The following is a 27478-nucleotide window of genomic DNA, read 5'->3' as shown; positions in this document are numbered from 1 at the left end:
ATATCATTTATGCAGGATTCCTGAGCTTTTTATCATAATGATCCTTGTATGTTATAAAGAGTTAAAATGATGTTTTCTGAGAGCAGAAGATATTAAAATACTTTACTTTTAGTAATGTGTCATTTATAATTTGACCTAACTTGCAAACACCTAATAATTCTGTTACAACTGAGTTTATCAGTTAATATCTTACTTTTAGTTAAAGATAAGAATGATTGAATTCTGTATATTTATCAGACTAATTCAACAGATTCTGAAGTCTGTGTGAAACTAAACATCAGGTTCTGTATCGCTTGCACTTGAAAAGTCTTTGCTTGAACAACTAATGATCTGCTTGATTAAAGGACATTTGTGAATTAAACCCCCACGGGAGGATCTAAGACACTTCCTGTCAGGACGATCACTTTGACGCTCCACCTGTAGCCGTCAGTCCAACCTGTCCAGGTCTGAGGCCTCGTTTACACGCAGCAACAACGCTGCTGTTTTCATGAGTTTTAGCCGTTCGTTTACACCAAAACGAAGCTCAAAGTCTCCAAAAACCATCATTCCTGAAAACTCCGGCCAAAGTGGAGATTTGCTTGTAAAGGGAGAGAAAGGGACATTTAGGCTTCAGAACGTCTCATTATGGACAGAAACGTCACCAGCGTCATGTGTAGCAGCTGTGGTTACGGTTTGTTTGGCCGCTGTGATCATGATGGAAGCTGTTAAGTGATAACTGACTTCACTACTGTCTTAATGTGGCTGTTCAGGTCTGAGTCAGAACCACTCCCTGATTTCTGGCTTGGATATTTGGTTTTTAGCTTCACTACTTGAAGCTGAATGCCCACGTTTAATCTGATTTACTTGGTTCCAATTACTTCTGTTTTTATCTTCAATTAACTGAATTAAATTGTGGCACCTCCACTTTTTAATGTGATCAATGCATTTGAATGCATTAAACATTTGAATTTGTTCAAATGTTTTCTTCCATAAACGATGAATAAATGAACAATATTCATCATTTCCATGTTTTTAAGGAGACATTTCTTCATCAATCAGTACATATTTGTCTGTTTAGGAGTTTTTTCAAACATTTTCTCTGAAAAAGTTGATTGAGTGACGACATAGTTTCAACACAAAGTTTCTGATGTTCTTGTTGGATGTTTTGTTGCTGATGAAGGAAACTCATCGTCTAGACAGCAGCTTTATTTCACTTTACTAACTTCAACACACATGGATTTATATTTAGTTTTACACACTGAAAACCATAAAAAGACATTATTTGTTGCACCTTATGTCTTGATGTCACCTGGATGAAATGATCTTAACAGACATATTAAAGAATAATATTAAAAACACAGAAAATTATGTTTTTCAATGTTTAGAGTTTCATATTTGGTAAACTTGTAATTTGTTAAAATTAAATGTAATGTTATTCAAAGGAAGCCAATGTTGGTTTGACTGATTTCATCCACAGTAAGAAGTTATTTAGTAAATGAGCTCTATAACTCATATATTGGACGACTACACATTCAGTCTGTCCACTATTGTCTGTCAGACTCTCTCAGTTTATTAACATCTGGATGACATTTCTGAACGTATTAGCTGTAAAGTTAATTCATGTTTGTTCAGATGTTTTATTCCAGGTTCAGACACATCTCTGGTTCTTCATTTGTTCCTGTCTGACACATTCACATGTTTAGTTTTATGTAATGAATCAGAAGAGGAAGTTTAAGATGAAACTAAAGCAGAGAAGAAGAACTCAGAGCAGTCAGATGGTCAGTGTGGATCAGTAGAAGATCAGCCTGATGTCTGCAGGTTAGTGTCAACACAACTTTCACATCAGATTCATCTGAACCCACAACTAAAACATGTCTGACCCCAGAGTCTCCAGTCTGCAGTCTGGACTCTCCAGAAATCCACTCAGATGTTTCACTCCTGAATCCTGCAGGTCGTTGTTACTCAGGTCCAGAAGTTTCAGATGGGAGGGGTTGGACTTCAGAGCTGGGCCCAGAGAAGAACAGCTGATCTCTGACAGACAGCAGTACATCAACCTGAACAGAAAGTAAAACATGTTCCAGTCTCATCAGAGAAGTGTTTCTTCAAATATCAACTTTGTCATCAGGTCCATGTGGGTCACCACCGTATCTGGACTTTATAAAACAGGTTTTACACTTTTGTTACATCCATGATGTGGGTTCCTGGTTGTTCCTCTGACATGTTCACCTTTACTGAACATCCTGAGCTTTTCTGGTCCAAGTCTGACACTAGATTAAGATGAAAACACCAACATACACACCAATCCTTTTGATTAGTGTTGATGTTCAAATATTGTTCAAAGCAGCAGTTTAGAGATCAGAAGCTGATCTAGCAACAATTATTAACACCAGAATGGATCTGTGGAGAACTGCTGGACTTTATATCATGTGTCCAGTTTTATATCATTTATGCAGGATTCCTGAGCTTTTTATCATAATGATCCTTGTATGTTATAAAGAGTTAAAATCATGTTTTCTGAGAGCAGAAGATATTAAAATACTTTACTTTTAGTAATGTGTCATTTATAATTTGACCTAACTTGCAAACACCTAATAATTCTGTTACAACTGAGTTTATCAGTTAATATGATTGAATTCTGTATATTTATCAGACTAATTCAACAGATTCTGAAGTCTGTGTGAAACTAAACATCAGGTTCTGTATCGCTTGCAGTTGAAAAGTCTTTGCTTGAACAAATAATGATCTGCTTGATTAAAGGACATTTCTGAATTAAACCCACACGGGAGGATCTAAGACACTTCCTGTCAGGACGATCACTTTGACGCTCCACCTGTAGCCGTCAGTCCAACCTGTCCAGGTCTGAGGCCTCGTTTACACGCAGCAACAACGCTGCTGTTTTCATCAGTTTTAGCCGTTCGTTTACACCAAAACGAAGCTCAAAGTCTCCAAAAACCATCATTCCTGAAAACTCCGGCCAAAGTGGAGATTTGCTTGTAAAGGGAGAGAAAGGGACATTTAGGCTTCAGAACGTCTCATTATGGACAGAAACGTCACCAGCGTCATGTGTAGCAGCTGTGGTTACGGTTTGTTTGGCCGCTGTGATCATGATGGAAGCTGTTAAGTGATAACTGACTTCACTACTGTCTTAATGTGGCTGTTCAGGTCTGAGTCAGAACCACTCCCTGATTTCTGGCTTGGATATTTGGTTTTTAGCTTCACTACTTGAAGCTGAATGCCCACGTTTAATCTGATTTACTTGTTCCAATTACTTCTGTTTTTATCTTCAATTAACTGAATTAATCAAGATGGCGCAGCGCTAGTGGCGACACGTTGCAGCAGCTCCGTCGACTCGTTTTTTATTTATTGTCTGTTTCCACTTATTTGGACCTTTTTTCTTCGGTCCTGTCTCCTGTGGAGACGTGCTTTTTTTCTCTGTGCTCATCGGGCGGCATCATGTTTGGAAAAACAGTGAGGCTGGCCCTTTTATTTATACTATTTTTCACCTGGTTCATCACCCCAGCAACCGCCGAAACAGGAAGTAAACGCTCCATTGTTTACACCCGCGATCAGCTGTTAGCCCTCCGTAGCCAGGGGAAGCTAACCGGCTGCAAGCCCGATGTTCCCCCCGAGCTGAAGAGGAGGAAAAGAGGACAACGCTCGGGTGTTATGTGCCGGAAAAAGAAACGCCGCTTCAAGCCCACACTCCCCACCATCATCACCGGGAATGTGAGATCCATCTGTAATAAGATGGATGAGCTAGCGGCGCTGGCACGGCACCAGCGGGGATACCGGGAATGCAGCCTGATGCTGTTCACAGAGACCTGGCTAACGGAGCAAACACCGGACTCCGCCGTCGCTCTGGACGGATTTAACCTCATAAGGGCAGATAGGACACGGGACAGCGGTAAGAGGAAAGGAGGGGGGCTTGCTGTGTTTGTGAACGATAGATGGTGTAACCCTGGGAACATCTCTATCAAAGAGCAACTCTGCAGCGCGGACATTGAGCTGTTAGCCGTTAGCATGAGGCCACACTACCTGCCGCGGGAACTCTCGCATGTTATCGCGATAACTGCGTATGTCCCGCCCTCTGCTAATGCCGACGCAGCCCGCGGTGTCCTGCACAGCAGTGTGAGCAGGCTGCAAACACAGCACCCACATGCCCTCCTCCTCATTACCGGGGACTTTAACCATGCATCTCCTTCATCCGACACTGCCAACCTTCAGCCAGTACGTCACCTGCAGCACCAGGGGAAATAAAACACTGGACCTTTTTTATGCCAACCTCAAAGAGGCATATACATCATCCCCCCTGCCCCCGCTTGGAAGATCTGATCATGATCTGATCCACCTTCTCCCCCTGTATCAGCCTCTGGTGCAAAGACAACCAGCAGTCACCCACACCAGACAGATCTGGTCTGAACAGTCTCTGGAGACTCTCCAGGACTGTTTTGAGACTACGGTGTGGGATGTGTTCTGTGAGGACTACGGGGACGACATCACAGTCTCACCAGCTGTGTCACGGACTACATTAACTTCTGTGTAGAATCCACCATACCCACCAAAACAGTCAGAGTGTTTGCAAACAGCAAACCATGGATCACCCCTGAAATTAAAGGCCTGCTCAGGGACAAAAGAAGGGTCTTCAAATCAGGAGACAGGGACCTGCTGAAGACGGTGCAGAGGGACCTGAGGAAGAAGATCAGGGAGGGGAAGAGCAGCTACAGGAGGAGGATGGAAGACCAGCTGCAGCGGGACGACATCAGCGGGGTCTGGAGGAGCCTGAACAATCTCAGGACGTAGCAACTCCAGACCTGCGCTGGACAGGGTCCAGGAGTGGGTGGATGACCTGAACCGGTTCTTCAACCGGTTTGAACAACCAGACACCCCTCCCACCACCCACCCAGCCCTGCTGCAACTTCCCCCGACTGGAGCCTCTTCTGCTCCGAGGACTCTCACCTCAACCCCCCTCCCTGCTACTCCCCCTCCACAACCCCCCAGCCCACTCTCAACTCCACCGAACCCACCAACCCCCATCCCTGCAACCCTGCCCAGCCCACTCACCACCCCCCCGCCCAGCCCACCCACCACCCCCCCGCCCAGCCCACTCACCACCCCCCCGCCCAGCCCACTCACCACCCCCCCCGCCCAGCCCACTCACCACCCCCCCCGCCCAGCCCACCCACCACCCCCCCGCCCAGCCCACTCACCACCCCCCCGCCCAGACCACCCACCACCCCCCCACCCAGCCCACCCACCACCCCCCCGCCCAGCGTGGTGCTCTCCACAGCCCAGGTGGAGAGAGGACTGGCCAGGCTCAAGGCGAGGAAAGCAACGGGTCCGGACGGCGTCACCTCCAGGCTGCTCAGATCCTGCTCCAGGCAACTGTGCAGGATCGTGGAGCACATATTCAACCTGAGCCTGAGGCTGCACAAGATACCACAGCTGTGGAAGACGTCCTGCGTGGTACCGGTGCCCAAGTCGTCTCGACCCAGCGACTTCAGCCACTACCGGCCGGTGGCCCTGACATCCCACCTGGCGAAGACTCTGGAGAGGCTGGTCCTCCACCACCTGCGCCCCCTGGTGAGCTCCACCGCCGACCCCCTGCAGTTCGCCTACCGGCCGAGCATCGGAGTTGAGGACGCCGTCATCTTCCTGATGCAGAGGTCCCTGGCCCACCTGGAGCGGGCTGGAAGCACTGTGAGGATCATGTTCTATGATTTCTCCGGTGCCTTCAATACCATCCAGCCAGAACTGCTGGGGGACAAACTACACCATGCTGGAGTCTGCCAGCGGCTGACATCATGGGTCCTGGACTTCCTCACTAACAGACCACAGTTTGTGAGGACAGGAGGCCGTGTGTCTGACACGGTGGTCTGCAGCACTGGAGCTCCACAGGGGACCGTCCTGGCCCCCCTCCTCTTCACCGTCTACACAGCCGACTTCACCCACCACACACCAACCTGCCACATCCAGAAGTTCTCGGATGACTCCGCCATTGTCGGTCTCATCAACAACGGAGACGAGATGGAGTACCGAGAACTGAACAACAGATTCGTGGACTGGTGCCAGCGGAACCGCCTCCAGATTAACTCTGGAAAAACGAAGGAGCTGGTGGCGGACTTCTGCCGGCGCAAAGTCCCCCCCTCGCCGGTGAACATCCAGGGAACGGACATAGAGATTGTGGACTCTTATAAGTACCTGGGTGTTCACCTGAACAATAAACTGGACTGGACTGTTAACACTCAGGCTCTCTACAAAAAGGGCCAAAGCCGACTCCACCTGCTGCGCAGACTGAGGTCCTTCGGAGTGAGGGACAGCCTCCTGAGGACCTTTGGAGTGAGGGACGGCCTCCTGAGGACCTTCTACGACTCTGTGGTGGCGTCGGCCATCTTTTATGGGGTGGTCTGCTGGAGCAGCAGCATCACTGCAGCAGAGAGGAAGAGACTGGACAAGGTGGTGAGGAAAGCCGGCTCTGTCCTGGGCTGCAGTCTGGACCGGGTGGAGGTGGTGGGGGAGAGGAGGATGGTGGCTAAGCTAAGCTAAACTGTCCTCCATCATGGACAATGTCTCCCACCCCCTTCATGAGACTGTCAGAGCCCTGGAGATCCATCAGTGACGGCTCCGTCACCCACGATACACCACCGAGAGGCTTCGCAGGTCCTTCCTCCCCGCTGCCATCAGACTATATAACTACGCCTGCTCTCAGTAGCCAACAGACAATAATACGTGCAATAACTTAAGATGTGCAATATCTGCCAATCTACCTCACACTCCACCTGCTTTTTTTCTGCACTGTTTATCTGTATATACTGTTCATATCCTGTTTATACATATTTTATACATATTTTATACGTATCTTTTGTATTTTTTATATATTTTTTATTTCTGACTTTTCAGTCCTTTTACCCCTCCCCTATATGTGTGTATATGTGTGCTGCAACAAATAAGTTTCCCCACTGAGGGAGAAAATAAAGGATATTCTATTCAATTCTATTCTAAATTGTGGCACCTCCACTTTTTAATATGATCAATGCATTTGAATGCATTAAAAACTTTGAATTAGTTAAAATGTTTTCTTCCATAAACGATGAATAAATGAACAATATTCATCATTTCCATGTTTTCAAGGGGACATTTCTTCATCAATCAGTACATATTTGTCTGTTTAGGAGTTTTTTCAAACATTTTCTCTGAAAAAGTTGATTGAGTGACGACATAGTTTCAACACAAAGTTTCTGATGTTCTTGTTGGATGTTTTGTTGCTGATGAAGGAAACTCATCGTCTAGACAGCAGCTTTATTTCAGTTTACTAACTTCAACACACATGTATTTATATTTAGTTTTACACACTGAAAACCATAAAAAGACATTATTTGTTGCACCTTATGTCTTGATGTCACCTGGATGAAATGATCTTAACAGATATATTACAGAATAATATTAAAAACACTGAAAATTATGTTTTTCAATGTTTAGAGTTTCATATTTGGTAAATTTGTATTTGTTAAAATGAAATTTAATGTTATTCAAAGGAAGCCAACGTTGGTTTGACTGATTTCATCCACAGTAAGAAGTTATTTAGTAAATGAGCTCTATAACTCATATATTGGACGACTACACATTCAGTCTGTCCACTATTGTCTGTCAGACTCTCTCAGTTTATTAACATCTGGATGACATTTCTGAACGTATTAGCTGTAAAGTTAATTCATGTTTGTTCAGATGTTTTATTCCAGGTTCAGACACATCTCTGGTTCTTCATTTGTTCCTGTCTGACACATTCACATGTTTAGTTTTATGTAATGAATCAGAAGAGGAAGTTTAAGATGAAACTAAAGCAGAGAAGAAGAACTCAGAGCAGTCAGATGGTCAGTGTGGATCAGTAGAAGATCAGCCTGATGTCTGCAGGTTAGTGTCAACACAACTTTCACATCAGATTCATCTGAACACACAACTAAAACATGTCTGACCTCAGAGTCTCCAGTCTGCAGTCTGGACTCTCCAGAAATCCACTCAGATGTTTCACTCCTGAATCCTGCAGGTTCTTGTTGTAACCCAGGTGCAGAAGTTTCAGATGGGAGGGGTTGGACTTCAGAGCTGGGCCCAGAGAAGAACAGCTGATCTCTGACAAACTGCAGCTCCCCAACCTGAACAGAAAGTAAAACATGTTCCAGTCTCATCAGAGAAGTGTTTCTTCAAATATCAACTTTGTCATCAGGTCCATGTGGGTCACCACCGTATCTGGACTTTATAAAACAGGTTTTACAGTTTTGTTACATCCATGATGTGGGTTCCTGGTTGTTCCTCTGACATGTTCACCTTTACTGAACATCCTGAGCTTTTCTGGTCCAAGTCTGACACTAGATTAAGATGAAAACACCAACATACACACCAATCCTTTTGATTAGTGTTGATGTTCAAATATTGTTCAAAGCAGCAGTTTAGAGATCAGAAGCTGATCTAGCAACAATTATTAACACCAGAATGGATCTGTGGAGAACTGCTGGACTTTATATCATGTGTCCAGTTTTATATCATTTATGCAGGATTCCTGAGCTTTTTATCATAATGATCCTTGTATGTTATAAAGAGTTAAAATGATGTTTTCTGAGAGCAGAAGATATTTAAATACTTTACTTTTAGCAATGTGTCATTTATAATTTGACCTAACTTGCTTGCAAACCCCTAATAATTCTGTTACAACTGAGTTTATCAGTTAATATCTTACTTTTAGTTAAAGATAATGTTGTGCGTCGCCCATGTGAACTCTGAACTTATAAAATGTATGAACATTTTGTGATTATGAAGTCCAGTAAAGCCAGACTCGGCCCTTCTTCCTGAAGTCAGTTTTATGACCCCCTGCTGCTAACTTCTGGTTATCTCGGCCTGGCTCGAGATAGTCCGTTTACGACCCCCGCTGCATGGCAGATCAAAGCAGGACAGCAAAACCCAGTAAACCAGGCCTCGGAGGGGGGGGTGCTGCCTCTGTGAACAGACCCAAAAGCTTTAAATACCAGCAACCCCCCCCCCAGCCTAAAACCTGCTTTAATGTGCCTCCTAAAATGGCCACCTTGCCATGAACTACAACCCCCAGCATGCCTTGCGGAGGGTGCGGCGCCTACAAGCGGCGCGCATCCAATCACAAACGAGGCACCGATGACGTCACCGCAGTGCGCGTAGGATCAAATCCCTGCAGCTGCCCCCTTCTGCCCTCTCTTCCGATCAACCTCTCTTCCTGAGCAGCAGGACCTTTGGCTCTGGGCCAAGGTCCCATCTTCTTTTCTCCCCCCGGCTGGGGGGAGGTGTAAGGCCCCCATCGGGCCGCTCCGTTGGACCTGCAGCCCGTTGAAGCCGCGGTGCACGGAGCCGCCCCCATCAGCTCTCGGTCTCAACTTTTCATCCAGAGTCCTGCTTCACGTGTCCCCGGTCCCTGGGAGCTGGAAAGGGGGGGGAAGCCGCTTCGAAGCTCGGCCCCGGCCCAGGGTGAGACCCGTTCCTCTGTTCTAACCTCTCTCTCTGCTCTTGAGCTACACCTGAAAGGACCTATGGACAGCCTGCCCCGCGCAGAACCGAGACGCATCCCGCCGCCCCGTCCCGGGGCCACGCGCTCACCAGCCGACGGGCACCCGCACTCTGAAGAAGTGGACCGGCCCCGCGCGCACCCGAGACGACGTGATAGCCTCCGGACCGGGGCTGGAGCGCCGGCTGCTTCAGCTGTACCCCCGTCCTCTCGTGATTCCAGAGTCAGGAGGAGGAGCGGGAGAGGCGGGAGGACTCTTGGATCGGACTCCGACCAAAGACCCGGCAGGAACCCCTGATCGGCACCCGGAGACCCGAGGAGGCGTGAGATTTTGAGACCTGGGTGTATGAGTTTAACTGGGAGTGTTACAGAGCTAAATCTGTGTTCAGAGCTGAGATTACATCAGCATCATTATCATGACTGTTGTCATTAATTTGTAGTCACTACTTTCTGCTAGTCATTCATGTTTTAAAGCGCTGTTTTCTGCCGTAGTCACGCTTAAAACACCGGGAGTAACATCCGGTCTAGATTTGCACGTGGCTTAAAGAGGGTTCCGCCATCCTTAAAATACCACAGGAGCCCCGGCTTCTCTAAACACTGCAGCCACGTTTGAACTGTAGATGTTCGTTCTGTATCATCTTTATTATTACATTTGATTCCTTTTTTTTTATTCCATGCATTTAACTTTCATTTCATTTTTATTGATTGTTGTTTTTCTAGTTAATTAATTGTTTTATAATACTAAAGTTCTGCCATCAGGTTTATTTGGGGTGTTGCGTTTATCATCTTTTGACACCTGTATGTAAATAAATCCTGATTGATTTTTAATGAGTGGTTGTTGTTATTTCATGCAGGATTTGGTCACAAATTGATTTGTTTAAGCAGAACCAGTGCTCGGATATCACTCCTTCAATTGTTATTCTGTAAGTGATAGTAAGATTTGCTGTTATGGAGGATAATTCAAATCATATGAGACTGATTTTCTGCTGTTTAGTTATCATTTGTCCCCGGATTAAGGCCCCGGGGTGGTGCCCCTATGAGAATTATTATCATTTTGATAATTCAATTTGATAAATAGTTGACTTTATTAATTATTAATAATTCTTTAATAGAATTATCATTAGCCTTCGATAACTGATCAGCTTAGCTACCTGTGTGGCACAACAATAAGAATGATTGAATTCTGTATATTTATCAGAATAATTCAACAGATTCTGAAGTCTGTGTGAAACTAAACATCAGGTCCTGTATCGCTTGCACTTGAAAAGTCTTTGCTTGAACAACTAATGATCTGCTTGATTAAAGGACATTTCTGAATTAAACCCACACGGGAGGATCTAAGACACTTCCTGTCAGGACGATCACTTTGACGCTCCACCTGTAGCCGTCAGTCCAACCTGTCCAGGTCTGAGGCCTCGTTTACACGCAGCAACAACGCTGCTGTTTTCATGAGTTTTAGCCGTTCGTTTACACCAAAACGAAGCTCAAAGTCTCCAAAAACCATCATTCCTGAAAACTCCGGCCAAAGTGGAGATTTGCTTGTAAAGGGAGAGAAATGGACCTTTAGGCTTCAGAACGTCTCATTATGGACAGAAACGTCACCAGCGTCATGTGTAGCAGCTGTGGTTACGGTTTGTTTGGCCGCTGTGATCATGATGGAAGCTGTTAAGTGATAACTGACTTCACTACTGTCTTAATGTGGCTGTTCAGGTCTGAGTCAGAACCACTCCCTGATTTCTGGCTTGGATATTTGGTTTTTAGCTTCACTACTTGAAGCTGAATGCCCACGTTTAATCTGATTTACTTGGTTCCAATTACTTCTGTTTTTGTCTTCAATTAACTGAATTAAATTGTGGCACCTCCACTTTTTAATGTGATCAATGCATTTGAATGCATTAAAAATTTGAATTAGTTAAAATGTTTTCTTCCATAAACGATGAATAAATGAACAATATCCATCATTTCCATGTTTTTAAGGATACATTTCTTCATCAATCAGTACATATTTGTCTGTTTAGGAGTTTTTTCAAACATTTTCTCTGAAAAAGTTGATTGAGTGACGACATAGTTTCAACACAAAGTTTCTGATGTTCTTGTTGGATGTTTTGTTGCTGATGAAGGAAACTCATCGTCTAGACAGCAGCTTTATTTCACTTTACTAACTTCAACACACATGGATTTATATTTAGTTTTACACACTGAAAACCATAAAAATACATTATTTGTTGCACCTTATGTCTTGATGTCACCTGGATGAAATGATCTTAACAGATATATTAAAGAATAATATTAAAAACACAGAAAATTATGTTTTTCAATGTTTAGAGTTTCACATTTGGTAAACTTGTAATTTGTTAAAATTAAATGTAATGTTAGTGAAAGGAAGCCAACGTTGGTTTGACTGATTTCATCCACAGTAAGAAGTTATTCAGTAAATGAGCTCTATAACTCATATATTGGACGACTACACATTCAGTCTGTCCACTATTGTCTGTCAGACTCTCTCAGTTTATTAACATCTGGATGACATTTCTGAACGTATTAGCTGTAAAGTTAATTCATGTTTGTTCAGATGTTTTATTCCAGGTTCAGACACATCTCTGGTTCTTCATTTGTTCCTGTCTGACACATTCACATGTTTAGTTTTATGTAATGAATCAGAAGAGGAAGTTTAAGATGAAACTAAAGCAGAGAAGAAGAACTCAGAGCAGTCAGATGGTCAGTGTGGATCAGTAGAAGATCAGCCTGATGTCTGCAGGTTAGTGTCAACACAACTTTCACATCAGATTCCTCTGAACACACAACTAAAACATGTCTTACTCCAGTTTCTCCAGTCTGCAGTCTGGACTCTCCAGAAATCCACTCAGATGTTTCACTCCTGAATCCTGCAGGTTCTTGTTCCTGCTCAGGTCCAGAAGTTTCAGATGGGAGGGGTTGGACTTCAGAGCTGGGCCCAGAGAAGAACAGCTGATCTCTGACAGACCGCAGTCCACCAACCTGAACAGAAAGTAAAACATGTTCCAGTCTCATCAGAGAAGTGTTTCTTCAAATATCAACGTTGTCATCAGGTCCATGTGGGTCACCACCGTATCTGGACTTTATAAAACAGGTTTTACACTTTTGTTACATCCATGATGTGGGTTCCTGGTTGTTCCTCTGACATGTTCACCTTTACTGAACATCCTGAGCTTTTCTGGTCCAAGTCTGACACTAGATTAAGATGAAAACACCAACATACACACCAATCCTTTTGATTAGTGTTGATGTTCAAATATTGTTCAAAGCAGCAGTTTAGAGATCAGAAGCTGATCTAGCAACAATTATTAACACCAGAATGGATCTGTGGAGAACTGCTGGACTTTATATCATGTGTCCAGTTTTATATCATTTATGCAGGATTCCTGAGCTTTTTATCATAATGATCCTTGTATGTTATAAAGAGTTAAAATGATGTTTTCTGAGAGCAGAAGATATTAAGATACTTTACTTTTAGTAATGTGTCATTTATAATTTGACCTAACTTGCAAACACCCAATAATTCAGTTACAACTGAGTTTATCAGTTAATATCTTACTTTTAGTTAAAGATAAGAATGATTGAATTCTGTATATTTATCAGACTAATTCAACAGATTCTGAAGTCTGTGTGAAACTAAGCATCAGGTTCTGTATCGCTTGCACTTGAAAAGTCTTTGCTTGAACAACTAATGATCTGCTTGATTAAAGGACATTTCTGAATTAAACCCCCACGGGAGGATCTAAGACACTTCCTGTCAGGACGATCACTTTGACGCTCCACCTGTAGCCGTCAGTCCAACCTGTCCAGGTCTGAGGCCTCGTTTACACGCAGCAACAACGCTGCTGTTTTCATGAGTTTTAGCCGTTCGTTTACACCAAAACGAAGCTCAAAGTCTCCAAAAACCATCATTCCTGAAAACTCCGGCCAAAGTGGAGATTTGCTTGTAAAGGGAGAGAAACGGACATTTAGGCTTCATAACGTCTCATTATGGACAGAAACGTCACCAGCGTCATGTGTAGCAGCTGTGGTTACGGTTTGTTTGGCCGCTGTGATCATGATGGAAGCTGTTAAGTGATAACTGACTTCACTACTGTCTTAATGTGCCTGTTCAGGTCTGAGTCAGAACCACTCCCTGATTTCTGGGTTGGATATTTGGTTTTTAGCTTCACTACTTGAAGCTGAATGCCCACGTTTAATCTGATTTACTTGGTTCCAATTACTTCTGTTTTTATCTTCAATTAACTGAATTAAATTGTGGCACCTCTACTTTTTAATGTGATCAATGCATTTGATAAAATGTTTTAATTGGATTATATTCTCTAGGTGAGATGCTTATATAGATTGGGGTGTCATCTGCATAGTCATGGTAATGTGGTGCCGAAGAACGGGAGTCGGAGGCGGAGTAGGAATGTTGAAAGAAAGAAAGAAGGCGCGAGCCGTTTATTAACATCAGCCATTCAAATCAAAACAACACACTAAACCGGAAGCGTAACGTCCGTTCCTTTCCCTATCCGGGCGGAACAACATTAACCCGCAGAGGGTTCCTACGTGAATTATGTAACCCACTACACCAGCACGTTTTGTTCTTTTTCATCATTTGAGCAAGTGAGAGCATGTAAATATAAACAAAAGAGGCCCCAGAATTGAACCTTGAGGAACTCCACATGTTATTTGTGTTAACTCTGATATGTAGTTACCTAAAGACAAAAAATATTCTTTGTCTTTTAGATAGGACTGAAACCAGGTTAGAGCTGTGCTAGAAAGTCCCACCCAGTTCTTCAACCTCTCTATCAAGATGTTCTTGTTGATTGTGTTGAAAGCAGCACTGAGATCCAGGAGGACTAAGACTGAAATGTTGCCAGTGTTGGAGTGGATATAATTAAAAACCTTTACTAGAGCTGCCTCAGTGCTGTGATGTGGCCGGAAACCTGACTGGAACTCATCAAAACCGTCATTTAGTGTCAGGACGCTGTACGGGTCTTTGAAAAATTGGTTAAATTCCGAATATCAACATCCATACAAGAAAGGCCACTCCACAGCTACGAAACTTGCTCAAATGACGGATGATTGGGTTATTGAATAAGTTACGCTGCTATGGTTTTGAATCAGCTACTATTGCATGTGGTGAGAGTTATTTATCTGATGGTAAAAGCACTGAATACTTTAATGGTAGTGATTCCAAGCTGAGAGCATGCACTGTGGGGTTCCCCAAGGGAGGTCTTTGGGTCCACTTTTGTTTTCAATATTCATCAATGATTTACTGTTTATTCTAAATCATGCCACCATTGCAATGTATGTTGACGATTCGACAGTTTATACATCGGCAAATGTGTCTACTGATTTAACTGAGATTTAAAGAGTGGAATTAAAATTAACATAAAAATGGATGATAAGAAACAAACGAGGTCTGAATCAGGTGAAAAGAAAGTGTAATGTTTCAGGTCTAAAACATGTATTAAGAAATTACCCTGTGCTGTGCTTAACTACGGGTGATGTAGTTATAGAGAAAGTAACAGAAGTGAAGGTATTAGGGGATGTTGTAGAGAGTAAAATGTCCTGGAATATACAAGTTGACCCAATAGTGCAGATATGGGTAGAGATATAGCTGTGATTAAACACTGCCGGAAGTTTCTGCCTAATGGTTTGATTAAACAGGTGATACACGCATCGGTCTTGTCAAATGTAGATTATTGCTCCGTGATTTGGTCCAGTACAACCAAACGTAATGTGGCCAGGCTGCAGGTAAATCAGAACAAAGCAGCTGGCTGGTGGTGTGGTGTGAATTGACTTTTGGACTTTAGATGATAAGCTTCAAGAAGAGGCTCAAGTTATTTGTGTTTACTCAGGAGAATAAATGGACTGTTATGAATTGAGCTTTTAATCTGTTCATTGTGTTGACACTGTTTCCTTTTACTCTATTTCTTTTGTGTTTGTGTGTGTAGTTTTGCTGAAGGGGGTGTTAAAATGTGACCAGCACATGATTATTTGTTTTATCTCACGATGTCCAGAGAGTTGTTGTGTTGTTGAAAAATGGAAAATATTTTTTATTCTTTTTAAATTGAGCTATTAATTTGATTTTTCTTAATATTTTGTTTGAGAGTGTGATGAGAAAATGTAAATCCTGACTTTCAAAAGAGGAAATATAGAGTCATAATGCCATTGAGCTGATTATAATGTTATTTTTTACTTTTAGGAGGTGTCCTAGTGTCCGTTGTCTCTCAGTTGTGAGCATTTATGTTTATGTATTTTAATTAATAATAATGTTGTAATTAAGCTGATGATTCTGATGAGACCCCAGAGAAACTGCTGTGAAAGGTCAGCAGCTAACGGGGATCTAATAAAACAACCAAACAAACAGTTGTAACGGTCACCAGTTGAACACTTGGTGGATTCTGACCTGAGAGACTCCAGGTGACAGTGTGGACTCTCCAGTCCAGGACACAGCTGCTCCAGTCCAGAATCCTGCAGGTCGTTGTTGCTCAGGTCCAGTTCTGTCAGACTGGAGGACTGAGAGCTGAGAACTGAGGACAGAAGTGGACAGATGTTCCCTGAGAGGTTACAGCCCCTCAACCTGCAGAGGAGATTAAAGAGAGATCATTAGGTCATTTAGGGAAGTTTATTATGTCATTTAACAAAGAAATAAATGACATATTATCAATGAATGCTGATTATTTCAACGAATAATCAATAAGTATTGATCAAAGTGATCGCTGTATTTCTCTTCTCTGCATGTAAAGTTTCCTGAGATGAATCATTGAGGAGAACTGGTCCCACATGAATCTGAACTTAGTTGAACAGTGAATTTAACTGGTTTCCTCCAAGAACATGTGATTGTAACTAAAACAGATGTGTCCGTGTTGGTCCTTACACAGCTTTCTTGGAGGCTTTGACCACCGGCAGCAGCCTCCGTAGAGTCTCCTCTGAAGCTGAGAACTTCGTCAGGTTAAACTCCTCCAGATCTTCTTCTGATGACAGTAAGATGAAGACCAGAGCCGACCACTGAGCAGGAGACAGTTTATCTGTGGAGAGACTTCCTGACCCCAGGTACCGTTGGACCTCCTCCACCAGAGACTGATCGTTCAGTTCATTTAGACAGTGGAACAGGTTGATGCTTCTCTCTGCAGACAGATCCTTACTGATCTTCTTCTTGATGTATTTAACTGTTTCCTGATTGTTCTGTGAACTTCTTTGTTTTGGTTCCAACAGACCTCGTAGGAGGTTCTGATTGTTCTGTGAACTTCTTTGTTTTGGTTCCAGCAGACCTCGTAGGAGGTTCTGATTGGTCTCCAATGAAAGACCCAGGAGGAAGCGCAGGAACAAGTCCAGGTGTCCGTTGGGACTCTGTAAGGCCTTGTCCACAGCACTCTGGTAGAGGTCAGTCTTAAACCACCAGAAGATGTTCTTTTTTTCCTCCAGCAGGTTGACTCCAGACTTGATGAAGGTCTGATGGACATGAAGAGCAGCCAGAAACTCCTGGACACTCAGATGGATGAAGCAGAAGACCTGGTCCTGGTCCAGGCTCTCCTCTCTAAAGATCTGGGTGAACACTCCTGAGTACACTGAAGCCTCTCTGACATCGATGCCACACTCTCTCAGGTCTGATTCATAGAAGATCAGGTTTCCTTTCTGCAGCTGCTCAAAAGCCAGTTTTCCCAGAGACTCCACCATGTTCCTGGTATCTTCACTCCAGTGTGGATCCGTCCCAGCTCTTCCGTCAAACTTGACCTTCTTCAGTTTGGCCTGGACCACCAGGAAGCGGATGTACATCTCAGTCAGGGTCTTGGGCAGCCGCCCTCCCTCTCTGGTTTCCAGGACTTTCCCCAGGACCGAAGCAGTGATCCAGCAGAAGACGGGGATGTGGCACATGATGTGGAGGCTCCGTGATTTCTTGATGTGGGAGATGATCCTGGTCTGCTCCTCTCCTCTGAACCTCTTCCTGAAGTATTCCTCCTTCTGTGGGTCAGTGAACCCTCTGACCTCCGTCACCATGGAGACACACTCAGGAGGGATCTGATTGGCTGCTGCGGGTCGTGTGGTGATCCAGAGACGAGCAGAAGGAAGCAGGTCCCCCCTGATGAGGTTTGTCAGCAGCACATCCACTGAGGTGGACTCTGTAACATCAGTCAGGTCCTCATTGTTGTGGAAGTCCAGAGGAGGTCGACTCTCATCCAGACCGTCAAAGATGAACACGACCTGGAACTCTTCAAAGTTGCAGATTCCTTTGGTTTCAGTGAAGAATCGATGAATTAGTTCCACCAAGCTGAACTTTCTCTCTTTCAGCCTATTCAGCTGTCTGAAGGTGAATGGAAGCAGGAACTGGATGTCCTGGTTGGTTCTGCCTTCAGCCCAGTCCAGACTGAACTTCTGTGTTAGGACTGTTTTCCCGATGCCGGCCACTCCCTTCGTCATCACCGTTCTGATTTGTTCATCTCTTCCAGGTGGGGTTTTAAAGATGTTCTCCTGTCTGATGGCTGTTTCTGCTCTGTCTGGTTTCCTGGAAGCTGCTTCAATCTGTCTGACTTCATGTTCATCGTTCACCTCTCCAGTCCCTCCCTCTGTGATGTAGAGCTCCGTGTAGATCTGCTCCAGAAGGGTTGGGTTTCCTGCTTTAGCAATCCCCTCAGACACACACTGGTACTTCTTCTGCAGCTTAGACTTCAGCCGCTTTTTACAAACTTCAGCAAAAGTACCTTAATGAAAGAACATAAAGACAGAGATTTAGTGTTTTATGAACTTCACTCAACAACTTAATTCTAAAAACAATCAGGATCTGAACATCCGCTGATCAGCTGTAACTTTACGACGAGCTGTCCAATATTGAATAGATCGCTTTTAAAACACATCTGAACATTCAGGACGAGGAGGTGACAAGAACATCTGGGTTTCTAGTACCAGAATGTTGGCAGTAGAGCCCTGATGGGTTGTGGGTTGAAGTGGAAAGTCCAGGTTTAAGACTTGGAGTGGAATTGGTCCCCACAGTTGCTATCAGAGCACATCAGGTTGGTATCTCAGAAGTCTGGAGGATGGAGGAACACCTCAGATCCTTAATTGTGTTCTTAGTAGTGCTGGCCAACGATTAAAATTTTTAATCTTAATTAATCCATGATTTCTGTAATTAACTATGCGATTAATTGCGATTAATTTATTCACACTTTTTGTGCTGTTCTAAATTACCTCAAGGTATTTTTTTAATACTGTTAACAACCTGAAAAAGGGCAAATATGCTGCTTTATGCCAATGTTTATTCAACTTTCCACAAAAAAAACTTTTGACCTGAATGTAACATTCCTTCATAAATACAAACACAATGTAGTCCCCAACTTTACACTTGTAAAGACTAACTTAAGATTCCTTGTTTTTTTAAGCAGCTCAATGTAAAACAATGAACCATATGCATTTATAAACATATGGAAGAAAATAAAAGGCTCAAAAAATATCCCCTTCTCCTAAGCGGGATCAAAACAGGGGGATACAAAAAATAAATTACAAACAAATAAAGTGCACATGTAACAGCAGGGAGTAACTCCACCTATAAAGTGCAGCCGTTTCCTCACCTGATCCTCAGTGCTCAGCCATAAACTCGTGCGCCCGTCTGTGTGCGTGTGTGTGTGCGGGGGGGGCATTATTGAGTTTCATGTTTTATGTAAAGCGCTTTGCGTTGCATTTTTTATTTTGTAAGAAAAGCGCTTAACAAATAAAGTTTGATTTGACTGGTCCTTTTTTGCAAGCTGCTACAGCGTTGTCTGCTTTTGACGAGGTGGGGGGGCGGAGCGGCGTGGAGCGCTGCGCTCTTTAGGCTGATTTATGGTTCCGCGTTACACCAACGCAGAGCTACGGCGTAGGGTACGGTGCGTGTCGCAGCGCTCTCTGCTCGTGTGTTTGGCTGCAGGTATTTGAGACTCGACGTACTTCGATGCTAATTCATTTCAAGTCGACAGTACATGCAAATAACTTTAGTCTTGTCCAGCGAACCATCTGCATCTTTTTGAAAGTGAACTAACCGTTCAAAAGTCCCTTTTCATTCTCCATCTTTCAATCCACCATACGGTTCCTCAGGCTACGGGTGCCGACGAGCGCCAGAAATGTTGCGCCTTTTTTTTTTAATCTCATGCGTTAAAAATTGTCGTCGTTAAGAGGACGTGAAGTTAACGCATCGTTAACCCGTTAAGTTGGACAGCACTAGATCTTAGACACCTTCCTAAGCAAGGTGTGACCAGAGGCTTGTCTGCAGAAATGTTTAGGTGGGTGTTGATATAAATACATATAAAAACTGGTGAAATCTGTCTCAGCATCGCCGTTTCAGGTGTCGCTACCCAAATAACATGAACATCCCTGACAGCTCTGCAGCTCCTTCAGCATTTGATTAACATATGGTGGATGTGTTTATAGTCCAAAGTGAGGGAAGAAAGTGGGAGATGGTTTGGACACATAAAGAGGAGGAATGGTAAATACACGAGTAGATAGATGCTGGAGACGGAGCTGGTGGGCTGGAGACAAGCGACTATTCCCTTGTCTTCCCAGAGAAAAAGACCTTCTCCACTCCAAATAGTTTCTACTAAGTTGCCGCACTACTGTCCAACTTGTTATGTGAACAGGAAAGAAAAGCAAATAAAGATTTGCCAGGTTCTCAACCCAAGTAGTTGGAGAAACCAACCGACCGGACCAGGGGCCTCATGTACTAAGAGTGCGTGAATTTCAACGTAAAACCGAGCGTGGAATTTACACGTAACAAACAATTCAGATGTACAAAACTGTGCGTACGCCCAAATCCACGCAGGTTTCTCTGTACAAACCAATCAGCGTGGATTTGAGCGCACATGCGGGAGCACAACACTCCTCCCTGTCTCCTCCCTCAAATACATATGTTTGATTATGATAATGAAGATAATTATCCATTAAAAACCGCTCATCCTAACAAGAAATGTGCAAAAAAAGTTAAAACAAATTAAAAAAAACATCGGCTCTGAGCTGGAATAAATAATTTATTTGGGGGCATTTCTTCCGATTTAAGCTGCATTATGGGTAATGCTTTTCTTTGCTTTGCGTTGCGTTCCATGAAGAGTTGTGGTTTTATTATAATCGTACGGGTTTGTGAATGTTTATGGGCAGCATTAGTGCATCATTACACTCTGCTTTTCTTGTTTGTAATTTAAGAACCGAGTCTTACACATTGTGGATGTTCGCGATCACCTCTCTCATAAGTATAACAATGTGAACAATATACATTTATATTTAAAACATGAAGCATCACGACCTGATTCCTCTGCTGCAGAAATAAAGACAACTTGTGCCGACGGGATTATCGAAGTGGAAACTGAAGCATCATGTTGGTCTGAACCGGAGCAGCTGGTCCAGTTCAGGAAGCTCCAGAAGATCCAGAAGATCCTCTTGGTACCTAAATCAGCTGATGGTCCAGTCTTAGTCCTGGACCAGCTGATCCAGACTAAACCAGCTGATGGTCCAGTCTTAGTCCTGGACCAGCTGATCCAGACTAAACCAGCTGATGGTCCAGTCTTAGTCCTGGACCAGCAGGTCCAGACTAAACCAGCTGATGGTCCAGTCTTAGTCCTGGACCAGCAGGTCCAGACTAAACCAGCTGATGGTCCAGTCTTAGTCCTGGACCAGCAGGTCCAGACTAAACCAGCTGATGGTCCAGTCTTAGTCCTGGACCAGCAGATCCAGACTAAACCAGCTGATGGTCCAGTCTTAGTCCTGGACCAGCAGATCCAGACTAAACCAGCTGATGGTCCAGTCTTAGTCCTGGACCAGCAGATCCAGACTAAACCAGCAGGTCCAGTCTTAGTCCTGGACCAGCAGATCCAGACTAAACCAGCTGATGGTCCAGTCTTAGTCCTGGACCAGCAGATCCAGACTAAACCAGTCTTAGTCCTGGACCAGCAGGTCCAGACTAAACCAGCTGATGGTTCCATCGTTGAGCTCCTTTAGTTGTTTGATCAGATCATGTGGTTAATTGTGAGATTGTTGCAGCTCCACTCTTGTGTGAATTATCTGGTGATGTGGGGACTGTCGTGTCCTTCACGTGGTCGTGAATTTATTGTTGACGTTATGTTTCCTCATATTCTGCACTTCACTGCATCACCAGTGAGTGTCGCCAACGGACAAAACCTCAGAAAAGTGCGTACACCAGCCTTAATGTGTGAGTGAAGGACCGCAACTTTCTACGTTCAAATCAATCTTTGTACATCCGACCGTGAGCGTTGAAAGTGGCAAACGCACCATTTTTATGTGGGGAGGAAGCTCGTTCCAGAGTTTAGGGGCTATTGCTGAAAAACCACGGTCGCCCCTGCTTTTTTGCCTAGGTTTGGGAACAACAAGACGCAACTGAGTAGAAGACCTCAAACACCTTGGGGGAGTGTAAACATGTAGGAGGTCTGAGATGTACTTTGTTGCCAACCAATTTAATGAGTTAAAAACAAACACTAGTATTTTAAAATTAATTCTAAAAGAGACAGGGAGCCAGTGAAGGGAGGCCAGAACGGGTCTATGTGATCATACGGGTTCCTGTTAAAAGACGAGCAGCCGCGTTTTGGACTAACTGTAAGCGTGAAGGGAGGTCTGGTTGACGCCAGTATAGAGGGCATTACAGTAGTACCAGTTATAGTACCAGTAATACCAGTTATAGTACCAGTAATACCAGTTATAGTACCAGTAATACCAGTTATAGTACCAGTAGTATAGAGGGCATTACAGTAGTACCAGTTATAGTACCAGTAATGCCAGTTATAGTACCAGTAATACCAGTTATAGTACCAGTTATAGTACCAGTAGTATAGAGGGCATTACAGTAGTCCAAACGGGTTGAGATAAAAGCATGAATCACTCGTTCAAATTCATTAAAAGATAAAACAGATTTAATTTTAGATAAAAGTCTCAGATGATAAAAACTGGATTTTACTACAGAATGTACTTGCTTGTCCAGTTTAAGATCACTGTCCATTTTGACGCCGAGGTTGGTGACTGTAGTTTTCAAGTAAATGTGTAGGGAACCCAGATCATTAGGAGGGCCATCACAGGCCCGATTGGGTAAAGGAGAAAAATGGGAAGGATGTCATGCTCAAACTGTTGAAAGTGTTTTTATAACGAGGCTGTGAAGCTAATTTCCTCCATTTGACCATAAAAAATGCAAAAAATGCACCTCTACTTCCTCCTGAAACTGAGGAAAGCCAGAGCCCCATCAGGAGCAGCTTCTACAGCGGCTCCATTGAGAGCGTCCTGACGGGAGGAAACACACCCATTTCACAGGAGAGTGTTTGTGAAGTGAATCAATGCGACCGGGACCATTTACCTGTTGCACCAGCTGGAGAGACTGGAGGTTTTTCTGTTGGAGGCCAATGAAACATATTATTATCAGTTATTGTTTAAACAGGATAGTTTAAATAGTAAGATGGTTTTTGTGTTTTTTCCTTCTCAACAACAGACCTTTATCTCTTTTCATCATCTTTAAAATCGTCTCGGCCACCTCTCTGGTCTTTGAGGAGTACCGCTGCACCATCAGGTTTCCTGTGTCCAACGGGTCCGCCTTTTCCAGATAATACAGTTCGATCGGTTTGAAACCATCCTTTGATTCATCTGCATTATTTAGGTACCACTTGAAGTCCTTCAGCCCACTGGAGTCCAAATTCTTCAAAGTGGCCTTCAACCACCTTTTTACCTTAAAGAAAGAAATCATCATAAATTAAGTCTTAAAATCTGAATTCTTGACAGAGAATCAAATGGACTTGAACAAACTCAGGAACATCCAGAAATCTGAAAATTGGTTACAGACCAGTGTTTTCCAACTCTGGCCCTCAAGGGTCACTGCCCTGCATGTTTTAGATGTTTCCTGCTCCAACAGGCCCACGTTTGGACCTGCAGGTCTTCTTGGCAGGAGCGGACTCCAGCCAACCCAGTAAAACCAAAAATGAGTCTGGCAGGAGTCTGCCAAGAGATCCCTGTGCGGTCTCTCTGATGGCAAAGAGCAACAGTGGAAGACCCTCATTCCTCTCAAGACAAACCTGGACAACATAGACTTTAAAGTCTGATGAAATCGTTCCCCCAAGACTCGGAGTGACAAGGACTCCATGTTTGATGCAAATACTGTGAAACTTCTCTGATGATTTCAGTGAACTGCTGTCTGTGATCTGTGTTGATTTAACCGTGGAATCATTGTTGCTGATTTTAACATTCATGTGGACAATCCTCAGGACATGTGGACAACCCTCAGGACATGTGGACAACCCTCAGGACATGTGGACAACCCTCAGGACAACCCTCAGGACATGTGGACAACACTCAGGACATGTGGACAATCCTCAAGACAACTCTCAATTCAATTTTCAATTCAATTTTATTTATATAGCGTCTAATACAACAGATGTTGTCTCTAGACGCTTTCCAGAGATCCAGAACATGAACATAAACATAAACATAAACATAAACATAAACATAAACCCCCGAGCAATTATTATATAAACAATGGCAGGTAAAAACTCCCTTAGTGGGAGAAAAGCCTTAAGCCAAACAGTGGCAAGGAAAAACTCCCCTTTAGGAGGGAAGAAACCTTGAGCAGGACCAGGCTCATAAGGGGGGACCCTCCTGCCGAAGGCCAGACTGGGGGAGTCAGGGACGTCGACAGCACACAGCAGGCAGGTGGAAGCAGCAGCGGGATGACCAGAGGTGGGGGGGGGGGGGGGCGTCAGCAGCACACAACAGTCATGTGGAAGCAGCAGCGGGATGACCAGAGGGGGGGGGGGGGCGTCAGCAGCACACAACAGTCATGTGGAAGCAGCAGCGGGATGACCAGAGGGGGGGGGGGTGCAGGCAGGCGGAAGCAGCAACAGCAGACATCCACGTAGGCAGGTGGAAGAAGCAATGGGATGACCAGAGGGGGGGGAGGGCCGGGAACACAGGCCAGAACGCAGCTCCTGAGGCTCCGGCCTGCAAACATACACAAAAGAGAAAAAAGGGGGGCCGGCACAAGAAACTACAGGAACAATGGACAAAAATGATAGCTATGAGATATTTATAATAAATAAAAATGGTAATGGAGAAGAGAGGCAGGGAAAAGGAGAGGAGAAGAAGGGTGAGAGGCACCGCCCAGCGGATCATGTCGGTGCCCCCCTGCAGCATAAGCCTATAGCAGCATATCTACCGCGAAGCTATATTTGAGACTAACTATTATAGTTTTGTTCTATAGCTGCGACAATGACTACTGACTCTAACACACTAAAGTTTACACTACCTAGAGATTTACCAACACCAGCTAGAGGTTTACTAAACACTAACTATAGGCTTTACTAAACAGAAAGGTTTTAAGTTTAGTTTTAAAGGTGGAGGTGGTGTCAGCCTCCTTAACCCAGATTGGAAGTTGGTTCCAAAGTAATGGTGCCTGATAGCAGAACGCCCGCCCTCCAAATCTACATTTAGATACTCTAGGAACTACGAGTAAACCTGCACCCTGGGAGCGGAGAGCTCGGCCAGGAACATAAGGCACTATCAAATCTTGTAAATACTGCGGAGCTAAGCCGTTTTGGGCTTTATATGCAAGTAATAAAATTTTAAATTGAATTCTGAATTTTACAGGTAGCCAATGGAGCGACGCTAACACTGGAGAGACGTGGTCTCTCCTGCTGATTCCTGTCAGTACTCGTGCTGCTGCATTTTGGATCAGCTGGAGCCTATTCAGCAAATTACTTGGACATCCTGCTAACAACACATTACAGTAATCCAGTCTAGAAGATACAAACGCATGAACTAGTTTCTCTGCATCCCTCTGCGAGAGGATTTTCCTAATTTTTGCAATATTACGGAGATGGAAAAACGCTATTTTACAAACCTGATTAACATATGGTTTAAACGACAAATCCTGATCGAAAACAACACCAAGGTTTCTCACAGTTGCACTGGAAGCCATCGCAACACCATCTAATCCCTTCCTAAGATGCTCTGGACCAAGAATGATAACCTCTGTTTTATCTGAATTTAGAAGCAAGAAATTTCTGGACATCCAGTCCTTGATGTCCCTAAGACATGCCTGAAGTTTAACTAACGGTTCTGTTTCATCCGGCTTCATAGACAAGTAGAGCTGCGTATCATCAGCATAACAATGAAAGTGTATGCCGTGATTCTGGATTATACTTCCCAACGGCTGCATGTATAAACTGAACAAGACTGGCCCTAGCACTGAACCCTACGGAACACCATAACAGACCCTCGACTGTTCTGAAGAAACCTCATGTACATGAACAAACTGGAACCTGTCAGATAGATATGATTTAAACCAACGTAGAGCTGTCCCTTTAATCCCAACAACATGCTCTAACCTGTGCAGTAAAATGCCATGATCAACAGTGTCAAAAGCAGCACTGAGGTCCAGTAGAACCAGTATGGACACTAATCCCTTATCTGAGGCCATAAGAAGGTCATTCGTAACTCGAACCAGTGCTGTCTCTGTGCTATGATGCATTCTGAACCCTGACTGAAAGACTTCAAACAGATCATTTCTATACAAATAGTCACATAACTGGCTTGAAACTGCCTTTTCCAGAATTTTAGATACAAATGGAAGGTTAGAAATTGGCCTATAATTAGCTAAGGTGTCTGGGTCAAGGGAAGGTTTTTTAAGTAAAGGTTTAATTACTGCCACTTTGAAAACCTGTGGTACATATCCTAAGCTTAGGGATAGGTTGATTTGGTCCAGTATTGTCACACCAATAAGAGAAAAAACATTTTTGAATAGTCGAGTCGGGATGGGGTCTAACATACATGTGGTAGACTTAGCTCTATTAACGAGTGAGGTCAGCTCAGGGAGGTCTATAGGATCAAAACAGTCTAGAGACAAGTCAGAGCCTAGGGAAGTCGCTAAAGCTGAAGAAACGCCCACAACCGGCTGGTTGATTTCTTCTCTAATTCTCGTGATTTTACTGTTAAAGAAGCTCATAAAGTCCTCACTACTGAGAGCTGCAGGAATACACGGCTCCACAGAGCTGTGACTCTTTGTCAGCCTGGCTACAGTGCTGAACAGAAAACGTGGGTTACTTTTGTTATCCTCTATCAACGTTGAATAATAAGCTGTTCTTGCTTTGCGAATGGCTTTTTTATATACTATTAGAATATCTTTCCATTCACGATAAGAGTCTACAGACCTACAAGAGTACCACTTCCTTTCCATTTTACGCACGCTTTGTTTCAACATGCGAATATCTGAATTGTACCAGGGAGTTAAGCTCCTGTGGCTAGAAACCCTCCTTTTCAAAGGAGCAACTTCATCTAAAGCTGAGTGCAACAGATCAGCAGTGTTACTAACAAGAAAATCAACATCAGAGGTAGAACCCAGGTCACTGGCCTCTATTGCTTCAGTAGAGGCTTCACTATTTTCCACTGTCGCAAGACGAGCAACGGTCTCCTTAAATTTAGCAATAGCTTCATCAGACAAACATCTGCAAAAATAATACCTCCTGCCCTGCACTTCAACATCAACAACATTCAATTCCAACGTTATTAAATAATGGTCGGATAAAAGGGAGTTAACAGGTGACACCAACAGACCATCAGTTTCAACACCGTAGGTGAGAATGAGATCGAGAGTATGACCAAAACAATGCGTCGGCCCGTCCACTTTTTGTGAGATACCCATTGATTCTAGAAGAGAATTGAAAGCTAATTTAAGATTATCGCTTTCAACATCCATATGAATATTAAAATCACCCACTATGATGAATTTATCTGTACTGATCAATAATCCAGAAAGGAAATCTGAAAATTCAGACAAAAACTCTAGATAAGCGCCAGCAGGGGGCCGATACACTACCACTAACACAACTGGCTTCTCTGATTTCCAGCTCGGAAATTTCAGACTAAGCGTGAGGCTTTCAAACGTATTATGATTGCACTTAGGTTCAATTTTTGTTTGGAGACTGGAGTTATAAATTGCTGCGACTCCTCCGCCCCGGCCCGTGTTTC

The 27478-nt window shown here is 43.8% G+C and overlaps 1 protein-coding gene across 11 annotated transcripts in view; it reads right to left on the bottom strand.

The window, feature by feature from the left end:
* LOC133460981 (NACHT, LRR and PYD domains-containing protein 12-like) overlaps positions 1–27478 on the bottom strand; it is a 77145-nt gene that overhangs the window by 39102 nt on the left and 10565 nt on the right. For 7 of the 11 annotated variants that reach the window (XM_061741694.1, XM_061741693.1, XM_061741701.1 and 4 more), the window contains 7 exons: positions 22958–23189; positions 22824–22856; positions 16386–18207; positions 15915–16088; positions 12320–12496; positions 7950–8126; positions 1860–2033 (listed from right to left, as the gene is read on the bottom strand). In XM_061741694.1, the coding sequence (XP_061597678.1) occupies positions 1860–2033; positions 7950–8126; positions 12320–12496; positions 15915–16088; positions 16386–18207; positions 22824–22856; positions 22958–23189 (2789 nt within the window). The remainder of the gene's footprint in view (positions 1–1859; positions 2034–7949; positions 8127–12319; positions 12497–15914; positions 16089–16385; positions 18208–22823; positions 22857–22957; positions 23190–27478) is intronic. The other 4 variants (XM_061741698.1, XM_061741703.1, XM_061741699.1 and 1 more) reach the window with 4 other exon arrangements.

The sequence above is a fragment of the Cololabis saira genome, chromosome 15 (assembly GCF_033807715.1).
Source record: "Cololabis saira isolate AMF1-May2022 chromosome 15, fColSai1.1, whole genome shotgun sequence".
Taxonomy (NCBI): domain Eukaryota; kingdom Metazoa; phylum Chordata; class Actinopteri; order Beloniformes; family Belonidae; genus Cololabis; species Cololabis saira.
The sequence above is the reverse complement of the archived record's forward strand: the minus strand, read 5'-3'. Positions and strand labels throughout refer to the sequence as shown.